This window comes from Coregonus lavaretus (assembly GCF_964263955.1).
Source record: "Coregonus lavaretus genome assembly, chromosome: 6".
Lineage (NCBI taxonomy): Eukaryota > Metazoa > Chordata > Actinopteri > Salmoniformes > Salmonidae > Coregonus > Coregonus lavaretus.
The window spans coordinates 40,322,356-40,334,865 of record NC_139993.1 but is presented as its reverse complement, the minus strand read 5'-3'; the positions used below and the strand labels follow the sequence as shown (position 1 = coordinate 40,334,865).

At 43.0% G+C, this 12,510-nt stretch overlaps 1 protein-coding gene across 1 annotated transcript; it reads right to left on the bottom strand.

Annotated features, from left to right (window-relative positions):
• Positions 1–341: 341 nt before the first annotated feature.
• LOC311130951 (tetratricopeptide repeat protein 14-like) lies at positions 342–5,971 on the bottom strand. The gene is made up of 13 exons (XM_084163775.1): positions 5,908–5,971; positions 4,926–5,111; positions 4,655–4,779; positions 4,383–4,582; positions 4,203–4,287; positions 3,961–4,090; positions 3,698–3,853; positions 3,511–3,582; positions 3,244–3,363; positions 2,901–3,023; positions 2,703–2,820; positions 1,984–2,090; positions 342–1,798 (listed from the first exon to the last, which is right to left on the bottom strand). Exons 2-13 carry the CDS (start codon positions 5,057–5,059, stop codon positions 913–915), a joined length of 2,256 nt encoding a protein of 751 aa, XP_084019901.1. The 5' UTR covers positions 5,060–5,111; positions 5,908–5,971; the 3' UTR covers positions 342–912.
• Between the last annotated feature and the right edge of the window lie 6,539 nt (positions 5,972–12,510).

Genomic DNA, 12,510 nt, shown 5'->3' with positions numbered 1-12,510 from the left:
GATCACAACCAAATATAATCTTAGCCACTGTTCGAGCAAGAATCAGAACATAATTGTAAGGGGATGAGCACCCAAAAGTTATTTTGTTTAGAAGTAATAAAAACGTAAAATCTAGGCTGTTGAATGGGCACAGATGGCAATGGCCGTCTTACTGCCACCAAGAGTCGCGCGCATCTGTGCGTTACGTCAGTGTGTTATGTACTGGAAAAGGGTCTATAGAACAGTATCTCCAATAGCATTAGCCATAGCACACATTCTTATAAGCAAATATCTGGTTCCAAGTTGGATTTACACAAAATAACCACAATGCTTAAACCAAACAAATCAGGCTTGGAAATTTTGGTCAAAGTTCACAGGCGATTTATTGAAAAAGACTCACATATTGAAATTGTATATTTCAGTTATTGAATGACATCTTCCAATCTACTACCAGCAAATAGAAAATAAATGGCAAAAAAATTCTCAATCTCTCGAATTTTAGTTTCCTGATGATACTTGATAATACAGAGTTCATTGTACTTAGAGGAAAACAAACTTATTTAAAGGTAGACTCTCCCTCATCGCAATATCTGCGGTGCTGCTTGTAGCAACGTCATTTCGCTGAGTCTACCTTTAATTGAAGGAAAATAATTTTCTAACTGCAAGCCGACAGCAGACATCTTAACAGGTCTTTCATTTGCTTTCTGGCACATAAAATACATGTCCTTTCACAGAAAAGACAATCTGATATGATATTAAGGCAGCGTATTTATCACAAAAACAGTAAACATTTCAGAGGAAATTGTTTGATATCACCAATGCTCAATTATGACAGCTTTGGACACTAGAACTTTGTCCAACACTACAATAGCAATAGTTGATTTGTTCATAGCTATGACATAAGATGGTTAAAGCATCTCGGAAAAGCTGAATTCACTTTTTCGGCTTGAAGCATTTCTCCTTCTCAAACTGAGCTATTTGGCTGAAGATATCTAGGAGATTAGTTGACAGCTCTTTATTTCCTCCTGCAGATCCATTACCATTCAGAGAGGCCTCAGTGGAAGACCTGTTATCCCCTACATCAGACCGTCGGGTGGCCCTATTCTTCTCTCCTCGCTCTGTGCGACCATACCTCCCACTATCTGATCGTCTGTAAGTGGATATGTGGGACTGTGACGGGAGCTCGTTGGCGTACCGGTCAGATTTGCAGGAATGCTCTGAGCTGGCAGATGAGGACATTCTTCTGTGTTTGACTTTCTCCAATGAGCTGGGAACTTCTTGTGGGCCACTTTGATCCTCCTGGCCCTGGCTCTTCCAATGGCCCCTGGAGGCTTCCCTCTCCCTCCCATTCACCTCCCCATCACTGGTCTTGTCACTTCGGACACCTTTCCCCTTGCTGCTCTCAGCTCGCTGAGGAGAGCCGTCAACAGGGCCATCTTCAAACCTACCTCTACTGTTGTCCGGAGCGTCTGTGGACACTGATGATAAAGAGCGATGCCTGCCTTTGCTGTGGTGCTGACTATGCTCTTCAGTCCTCTCTGGCCCCTCAAACGGCCGGACAAAGCTACATTTCTGATCCAGGAAGGAGGCAGAGGTGTTGGGTGGGGCAGGGTACCACTCCTCCTCGTCATCAGACACACTCCTGTTGTTCCTGGATGAAACCCTCTGCTTGAGTTTCTCCCCTCGAGATGACCGTCTGCGTTTGCGCTTCTTTTTCTTTGACTTCCTGTGCCCGGAGGAGGAGGAGTGGTCGGACGAAGAGGAGGTGGAAGACGATGATGTTGATGAAGAGGATGATATCTTCCGTTTCTTTTTCATTCTAGAGGGAGTTATAGCAAAGACTGAAACTATGTAGCTACAATATCAAATTAGGTGATATTGGTGACCAACTTAAAATGATGATTGATATTTAGCCAAATTAAATTATGTGTATGCATTTTGTTTTAAAAGGCAACCGATGAGCTGACAGTTTACCTTCCTGACGTTGGATTGGTATGGATTTACCTTTTTTCTTCTTTCAAGATCTTACGCAATTTTTCTGCACTTGTCTCCACATTCTTAGCTTTTTCCGCTTCCTTTGCAGCTGCCTCTTCTCTCAGTTTGAGGGATTTCTTTAAAGCAGTCAATTTTCATAGTAAAATTGCACCCGATTTCAAGATTCAAGAATTCAACACACATGGGAGGAAACCAGGAATGTGAAAAACATTAATCCATTAATTTGGATGGACAAGGAAAATGGCACATACAGACAAGTTTACCATAGCATGATCCAGAAATCATATTTATAGGTAGAGAACAAATGGCAATTTTTCCAGGTGGACAAAAAGGGTTTACATTTACCGCATTGAGACCAGGTCCAGCGTACCAACCATTTTCATTCCAGTTGTAAGGTTGTTTGTTCCCCCAATAGACACGCGACAAATCAAGGAAGTCGGGTAGAGTCAAAGGGCAGAGTCCCAGATTGCAGACACGCACACAACAAAACACTTCATCAGTATTACAAGGCTCCCTGTGTGTTAGGCCAAACACACACTCATACAACAAAATTACTTTTAACTGGCCCCTTTTCAAATGTTCATGTTCAAATATGTCAAGTAAACAGAAAGTATTAGTCATATGAGGGTGTTAAAACAGTCAGAAACCGACTTTCCAATCGAAGCCTAGCTTCTTAAATGGGAGACAAGTGGAATAGTTGGCATAACCCATGGAATGTTCCAGCTCACCTGGATAAGTAGCTCTATTTTTCTCAATGCTTCCTTGGCATCCGGGAAGGAGTCTTCTAAGGCCAGGGCTTTTCTGTAGAGGCCCTCAGCTGTGACTAACTTTTCTTCCTCCTCCAGTCTAACAGAGGGAAACAAGTATTTTAGAGAGGAGGGGTTGTCACTTAGAAACACAGGATGAGGGAAAACCTTCCTACTTACTGGCCACCTCGCTCTACCAGGGTCTGGCATAGGTATTTCTTAGCATTTCTGTGGGTTGGGCAACTTTCCAATGCCAGCTCAAAGTCTGTTATTGCCTTCAGCAAACTCCCTTTGTTGGCATACCTGGGAAAAATCAAATGGCAGGTTTATATTAGCTTTTTAGTCATTTAGCAGACGCTCTTATCCAGAGCGACTTACAGTTAGTGAGTGCATACATTTTCATTAGCTGTAGGACAACTACATTTTGTTACAATTAAAAACATATATTTAAAAAACTAACTAGCAGAGTGTAGGCTGGGAGTGCTGACTATTACATTATCAATCAAATTAGATGGATACTCACAGTGCACCACGTGCCACAAGGGCTTCCACATTGTTAGTGTCAATATTTAAGGCCTTATTATATTCATTCATTGCGTCGACGTGGCGACCAGACTTGAAGTGGTCCACACCAACCCTCACACTGTAACGCAAGACATAATGTATATTGACAAAACAAAACGCGATCAGGAGCAGTTCATGCATTCTGTAAACAATAGGCTAGCACAGATCTAGTCACCTGCTGCTCTAATGTTCTCCAACATGCAGAGAGTTAAAATGTCAGGCATACCATTTAAGAGCCCAGGACGCAGACTGCTTCTTTCGGATAGTTGTGGCAAAGTCCTCCTCAAGGAAATGTTTGCTGTAAAGGAGAGTCCCAAAATACAGTTGTGCTGATAAAAGGGGGCAAGGGGTATCAATTTCTGGGAAGCGTGTCTGCTGAAGAGTGTGACAAAACAACAAATTTGTCTTCTCACCTCTGTAGCCCTCTCATGAGTGAGGGAGGCTGTGTGTCACTGATCCCAATCTTGCCCAGGAGATACTCCACGTTAGACGGGTTGGAGTATCCAAGAGTACCCTCTAAAACCCTCTCATAGGTTTCAGTGTTGTCGTTGGCAACCCTCACACTGCGACTGGGTAAAACAATGAAAACAATACAATGAGCAAAGAATTAGCCTAAGGTCTAGCGGAACTATTTTTCACCTTATGTTTTCTGCCAATTAGAATACGTCTGTCTTACCTGTATTGAAGTGGAAGATCATCTCTACTAAAAACTCCAAGCTTTAGGCTCATCAGGTTTGGGGCGAGGGAGGAGGGCTGAAGTGAAATGGTTATCTTCTCATGGTATCGGTCAATATCCTTCACTCCAGCTAGAGCACAGCACATGGTATATGGGTCAGTTTGTTGACTTTTATCACAAAACGGCATTGTGAACATGTTTACATTTACTACACATAGTTAGCTAGTGCACTGTGCATTAACCTCTTATCAAATCGTTAATCTGATAGTACGATAGCGGATCGTCATGATTGCCATTGGAAGGTACATCTCTAAGGGGACACAGGGCCTGAGGAGAGAAAGAAAGCAGAGAAAGAGGTTACCATGTGCTCCTATTTCTTCAATACAAAACACTGAGCACCAGACCAAAGCCACAAACCTTACCGTGAGCTCCAGATCCTCTATGTCTCTCTCTAGTCCACCTCCCATGCAGATCAGTGTTACAAAGAAGCCAAAATCCCTGATGGAGTTGATCCTGCCTATCACGATGTCCCCTCGCTCCATGTCCCTGTACAACAGATTCCTCCGCTCCTCAAATGACACCTCCATGAACTGCTCCAGAGGGGGCATGATGGCGTAGGGCTCTAGGAAAAGGATATTAGGCCAAACTCAATACAATATGTTAATTTACCTCTACATTTGACAGTAACAGCTACCTTCCCCTTCCTCCTCCAACACATCCTCCACCGTTGCACTGGATTTCCATGATGGTGCAAATAGGATGTCAGCTTTTCTAGCAATGAACTGCTCCACTAAGGCATTGTCCTCCCCTCCATCTTTCCTGTAAAAGATAGATATTAATGATAATGTTAAAATGGTCTGGAAATTTGCCATTGACATTGTTGGTGTTGCCAACTTGGTGTTCCATTAGCCTACATTTGGATTCAAAATGTTAGTTAAATCACTGTACTGTCCATTTAAAATTACCTTTGATAGCTGGCCTTGGACAAGTCCGGTTCAATAGCTTTGAAATCTGGATTTTCACTTTGTTCACATTTGAGATGGGTAAACAGGCTTTGTCCATGGTGAGACAAAGTCTGCCTCAGTAAATCTCTATCCATTTTCAGTTCTTCGCATCAGAATTCAGCCTGGTTAGCTACTATGCACAACATCCTGTAACAGAAGAAAAACATGGCATATATAGCTAGCTAGTAGCTAGCCCAATAATGGACTAAAGGAGCCTTGCGTTACTCTGTATAGTCCAAGGACCTGACAATTTCTGTTTAAATATAATACTTGTGGTACGGTTCTAGAAACATACACCCCTATACTTTCATATCACATCAAAATAAACCACTCAGTCATCCGTCTGTGTAAACAAGTGCTGTAACATGGAAATACGGCCGTGTGGGAACGCTAACCCTATAAAAGTGTGTATCAATTTAACCTTTTATTTTTTGAAAATTATTTCTCACTGATATGAAATATAAGGTACTTATGCTTCCAAAACAGTACCGCAAGCGATGCGTGTTAATGTTCAGACCGAGAGTCCTGGCTATTAACAAAACTCCCCCGTGCAGAAGACGCCTTCGTCCAACAATTACTTGTGTATGGAACAGCGAGTCATGATCAAGGACTAACTAGTAGTTAGCCAATAATCACAAATACAATTACAATTACATTTAACACAGCCAGCCAGCAATTTACGAGAGCAACATGCATAACTAACTAAGTTAGCCAGCTGTAAATATACGTCATGGCCAAAGACAGGTTTTGAAACTGTGTTAATATGGCTCTTACGCTAGCTGGCTAACGCGTTAGCTGTCTAGCTGACGACGTTCGTTACAACTGCTGCATGTACCGCGGACAAGCAGTTTACCAACTAAGTCACAGTACTCATCGACACACGGTGGTTCATTCCCATGCAGATGTACATTACATTTACGCCAATTATTCACATAGCAGTTACCTGTATGACAGAAGCGTGCAAAATAAAACATCGAAAGGCCGGAACTTTAATCTTCTTCAACGGTGGGATTTTAGGGCGGATTACATCCAACAATGGTGTATTGCTGGCTCCTACTGGATGGGGTGAAAACTATACTGAACAAAAATATAAACGCAACAATTTAAAAGATTTTAATGTGTTATAGTTCATATAAGGAAATCAGTCAACTGAAATAAATTAATTAGGCCCTAATCTATGGATTTCACATGACTGGGAAAACAGAGATGCATCTCTTGGTCACAGATACCTTTTTTTTTTTAAAGGTAGGGGTGTGGATCAGAAAACCAGTCAGTATCTGGTGCGACCACCGTTGCCTCATGCAGCGCAACATCTCCTTCGCATAGAGTTGATCAGGCTGTTGATTGTGGCCTGTGGAATGTTGTCCCCAGCACAAAGTGCACTTGTGTAATGATCATGCTGTTTAATCAGCTTGTTGATATGCCACACCTGTCAGGTGGATGGATTATCTTGGCAAAGAAGAAACGCTCACTGACAGGGATGTCAACACATTTGAGAGAAATAAGCTTTTTCTGCGTATGGAACATTTCAGTGATCTTTTATTTCAGCTCATTAAACATGGGACCAACACTTTACATGTTGCATTTAATATTTTTGCTCAATAGCAAGATGACGAAGAAACAATTTAATTCACTCTCCATAACCCCATACTGCCAGTGCCAGCCCATAGCCAAATGTTTATCTAGCTAGCTAACGTTAGCATATCCACTAGTTAGCACAACATAGCTAGCTAAGGACACTGCACTAACTCGGCAGCTAACGCAGGTAGCTGTTTAATGGAAACTAATCCATTGTGATTTCATTATAATGTTAACACTAGCTACAGGTTAGCTAGCTTAGATATAATATTTAGTGTTGTGTACATTACCTCTGTGCATTTAGCTAGCATCCGATAGCCTACATTGCATATGAAGTGTGACTGGCTAATGACATTTAAAAGGAGAAATTCACCCTGGGGGGATCTGGGCTTGTTTTCATCATGTCAGAGGCATTTCTAAGTCAGTGAGATGACATAATTGCCCAGGAGATACACCCTATGATGGCTTATGGTGTATTGTTCCTATCGGCGGATTCATTGCTAAATTTACAAGTGGACACATTTTTTCCAGTCTCTGAAAGATTACAACTCGTGTGTGGCTGCAGTGTTGCCAACTTTGTCGCTATATTTAGCGAGTATTCATACCCCTCTAGCGACACATTTTTAAAAAATCGACTAGCGACAAATGTAGCAACTTTTTCTGGTGTTATTGGAGACTTTTGGAGACTGACGTGAAAGCACGTATAGTTCTTACTCTTCTCAACGAGCAGCAGGTGTGGCCGTGGGCCCCACCCCTGTCCCAAAGCACTCACAGGCGGCCCAGTCCCTCCCAGCTGCAGTCAGAGTAGGAGATGTTCACCCCTCCGCGTCCAGACTGCAAATGAATCGTGCATGTGGGAAGCCGCCGCTGGCTGATCCCGCCCTGGCTTACATTCAGGGTGGGATGTAAAATGTTCTTTGTCTAAAATAAATCACTGCACAAAAATAAATCACTGCATTTGACTCACACAGCCTCAGTCACTTACTCACCTCGTCCACTGTGTGTGCCTCTCTGTGACATAACCTAAACATCTAGCTGGCTAGCACATCATGTCTCAGTCTAAACTGTACACTCAAAAATACAGAAAGGAGTGGGAATCAAACCCTGAATTCAAAGGCTGGTTGAAGCCATTTATTGGAGATGATATACGGGCATACTGCCTGTATTGTAAGGCTGATTTCTATGCCAAACTTAGTGATGTAAAAAAACACATGACAACTCAAAAACATACTCAAAAGGCAAAACCTTATAACAGTTCCACCCAAAACAAGCTGCCATTTATGGTTTAAAAAAATTGACTCTGCAAAAGAGGCTGAGGCCACCATGGCATTAGCTATCGCTGAACACTGTTCCATGCTGGCATGTGATCACATTGGAGAAGCATGTACAGCTGCTTTCTCAGACTCCACTGCTGCTACCCACTTCAAAATGCACAGGACAAAGTGCACAGAAATGATTAATGGTATTCTAGCACCATACTTTCTGATAAAGTTGGTCACAGATGTGGGTGAGCAGCGTTTCAGCCTCCTCCTCGATGAGTCCATGGATGTAAGTGTTTCTAAGTACCTGGGGGTTGTGATAAGGTACTTTAGTGACACCAAGCAGACAATTGTATCAACATTTCTGGGGCTTGATGAGTTGGAGGGAGGAGATGCCAAATCTATAGCCCGTGCTGTTGTGGCTTTCCTCGAGAAGTGTTGTCTTAAAAAAGAGAAACCCCTGGGGATATCGACTGACAATGCCTCTGTTATGACGGGGATTAACAATGGGGTCCATAAAGTGCTGAAGGAGGAGTATGGCCTCGAAGATCTGGTTCTTATTTGCTGTGTATGCCACTCTCTGCAGCTTGCTACAGTGGGGGAAAAAAGTATTTAGTCAGCCACCAATTGTGCAAGTTCTCCCACTTAAAAAGATGAGAGAGGCCTGTAATTTTCATCATAGGTACACGTCAACTATGACAGACAAATTGAGGAAAAAAAATCCAGAAAATCACATTGTAGGATTTTTTATGATTTTATTTGCAAATTATGGTGGAAAATAAGTATTTGGTCACCTACAAACAAGCAAGATTTCTGGCTCTCACAGACCTGTAACTACTTCTTTAAGAGGCTCCTCTGTCCTCCACTCGTTACCTGTATTAATGGCACCTGTTTGAACCTGTTATCAGTATAAAAGACACCTGTCCACAACCTCAAACAGTCACACTCCAAACTCCACTATGGCCAAGAACAAAGAGCTGTCAAAGGACACCAGAAACAAAATTGTAAACCTGCACCAGGCTGGGAAGACTGAATCTGCAATAGGTAAGCAGCTTGGTTTGAAGAAATCAACTGTGGGAGCAATTATTAGGAAATGGAAGACATACAAGACCACTGATAATCTCCCTCGATCTGGGGCTCCACGCAAGATCTCACCCCGTGGGGTCAAAATGATCACAAGAACGGTGAACAAAAATCCCAGAACCACACGGGGGGACCTAGTGAATGACCTGCAGAGAGCTGGGACCAAAGTAACAAAGCCTACCATCAGTAACACACTACGCCGCCAGCGACTCAAATCCTGCAGTGCCAGACGTGTCCCCCTGCTTAAGTCAGTACATGTCCAGGCCCGTCTGAAGTTTGCTAGAGTGCATTTGGATGATCCAGAAGAGGATTGGGAGAATGTCATATGGTCAGATGAAACCAAAATATAACTTTTTGGTAAAAACTAAACTCGTCGTGTTTGGAGGACAAAGAATGCTGAGTTGCATCCAAAGAACACCATACCTACTGTGAAGCATGGGGGTGGAAACATCATGCTTCGGGGCTGTTTTTCTGCAGAGGGACCAGGACGACTGATCTGTGTAAAGGAAAGAATGAATGGGGCCATGTATCGTGAGATTTTGAGTGAAAACCTCCTTCCATCATTAAGGGCATTGAAAATGAAACGTGGCTGGGTCTTTCAGCATGACAATGATCCCAAACACACCACCCGGGCAACGAAGGAGTGGCTTCGTAAGAAGCATTTCAAGGTCCTGGAGTGGCCTAGCCAGTCTCCAGATCTCAACCCCATAGAAAATCTTTGGAGGGAGTTGAAAGTTTGTGTTGCCCAGCGACAGCCCCAAAACATCACTGCTCTAGAGGAGATCTGCATGGAGGAATGGGCCAAAATACCAGCAACAGTGTGTGAAAACCTTGTGAAGACTTACAGAAAACATTTGACCTGTGTCATTGTCAACAAAGGGTATATAACAAAGTATTCAGAAACTTTTGTTATTGACCAAATACTTATTTTCCACCATAATTTGCTAATAAATTCATTAAAAATCCTACAATGTGATTTTCTGGATTTTTCGTTCTCATTTTGTCTGTCATAGTTGACATGTACCTATGATGAAAATTACAGGCCTCTCTCATCTTTTTAAGTGGGAGAACTTGCACAATTGGTGGCTGACTAAATACTTTTTTCCCCCACTGTATAAGTCATGCTTCCAATGACACCATCCCCCGTAGTGTGGAGTACTTGGTACGAGAGACTTATAACTGGTTTTCAGTGTTCTAAAGCACAGGGAGGCCTACAAGGCCATATATGAGACCATCAACTGTGGGGAGAAACCTTTACAGATAGCCAAGGTGTGTGCCACACGTTGGCTCTCCATTGAACCCGCGGTTTCACACATTTTGGACCAGTGGGAGGAGCGTAGGCTGCATTTCGCAGTCACCAAGTCCAGTGAACACTGCTACATGGCTGAGGTTTTATACAGTGATCCTCAAAACATATTGTATCTGACTTTTTTGAAGTCAGTGTTGGGTGAGGTACAGTTGGCCATCAAGGCTTTTGAGGAAGAGCAAGTAGATCCTTTTAAACTACTTGACAGCTTGGTTAGCCTGATCAAGTCTGTGAGCAGCAGGGTGCTGAATCCACTGGCAAATGTTGATGTACTCAAAGGGCCAATAGATGGATACATCAGTCCCAAACCGTACCTTGGTTACCTTTTTGAGTCAAAGGCAGCTGAACTCCACCGTGCGCCTGAGGATGAAAACAATGTCCGAAGCGGTGTGTAGCCTTCACCATCTCATTTTTACCTTTACATTTTTGTCATTTAGCAGACACTCTTATCCAGAGCGACTTACAGTTAGTGAGTGCATAAATTTTTCATACTGGCCCCCCGTGGGAAACGAACCCACAACCCTGGCGTTGCAAGTGCCATGCTCTACCAACTGAGCTACAGTTAGTCCAATACAACACTCTCGTTTTGCTGTTTGCTTACGTTTGGTTCTTAAACGGTAAATGGTTTCCATAATGAATACATCCCATGGGTGTAATCATTACGCCAATTCTGTTTCAAAATGTTTCGTCTGTTGCAAAATGTTTTACAACAGAAACCGTTTACTCCAAACGGAAAACGCAAAGGAGAGTTTCTATTGAACACATTCAGGTAGGTCCCTCCCCGTTTCGTTCCGTTTGTATCCTTTTGGTTCTTAAACGCTAAACGGTTTCCTTAATGAATACGCCCTGGGTCTAGTGAGGGGGACCACAAAAAACAACATAACGAGGCAAGACTCAGCTTCGGCTTCTTCCTGTCCAACATGCAGAATGCAATGAAGGAGGGAGATGGGGAGATGTTGAGGTTATACACTGTAACTCTGTTCTACAAGGCATATGGTCACATCCAAAGTCTCTTTTTCAAATGAGCCCTGCACAATACAAGCACACATCTTCACTTAGAGCATCAAAGTCTAGTGGCATCCATCATGCTGCTCGTCAGACCGGAGACATTCTAACCCTTGGAGTTTGTCAGGGAGGCAGAGCTGTTCAAAACCCAACCAGGCAGACAGTTCACAGTATTCCCTGGTTTTAACAGAAACATTCTCTCAAAAGTGAAGTATAGTGAGTTATGTGGGTGGATGACGTCCAAATTGAAGGAGTGGAGAAATGTTCCAGTTTGATTTGAAACAACTTGGGTGCCAGGCTAGCTGGGAATGTGGTTGGCTTAGTCTGAGCATCAAATCCTGTCTGAGGTAGACAGTGATTGGGAGTTAAGGAGCAGGAGTAGGCTAAATCAACTAATGGTAGAATGGCGCCTTAGGGGATGGCTGCCGTTTTATGGACTCTTAACCAACCGTGCTATTTTATGTGTTTTTTCACATTGTTTGTAACTTATTTTGTACATAATGTTGCTGCTACCGTCTCTTATGACCGAAAAGAGCTTCTGGACATGAGAACAGCGATTACTCACCTTGAACTGGATGAATAATTTTTATTTAATGAGTCGGACGAGAGGGATTTGCTCCAGACACCCGACAGGGCCCTCATCCCCGTCATTCGAAGTAGAAAGAAAAGGAGATATCGTGGAAGGAGATCGGGGTGCCTGGTAAGGAGCCGGCGACGAGTCGCTAATCTGCCTTTGCCATCAGTACTATTGGCCAACTTACAATCGCTTGATAATAACGTGGACGAACTACAAGCACACATATCCTACCAACAGGACATTAAAAACTGTAATATCTTATGTTTCACAGAGTCGTGGCTGAACGAAGACATGAATAACATACAGCTGGCGGGTTATACACTGTATTGGCAGGACAGAATAGCAGCCTCTGGTAAGACAAAGGGTGGCGGTCTATTTGTAAACAACAGCTGGTGCACGATATCTAAGAAAGTCTCGAGGTTTTGCTTGCCTGAAGTAGAGTATCTCATGATAAGCTGTAGACCACACCATCTACCAAGAGAGTTATCTATATTCTTCGTAGCCGTCTATTTACCACCACAAACCGATGCTGGCACTAAGACCGCACTCAATGAACTGAATACGGCCATAAGCAAACAGGAAAACACTCATCCAGAGGTGGCGCTCCTAGTGGCCGGGGACTTTAATGCAGGGAAACTTAAATCCGTTTTACCTAATTTCTACCAGCATGTTAAATGTGCAACCAGAGGGAAAAAAACTCTAGACCACCTTTACTCCACACACAGAGACACGTACAAA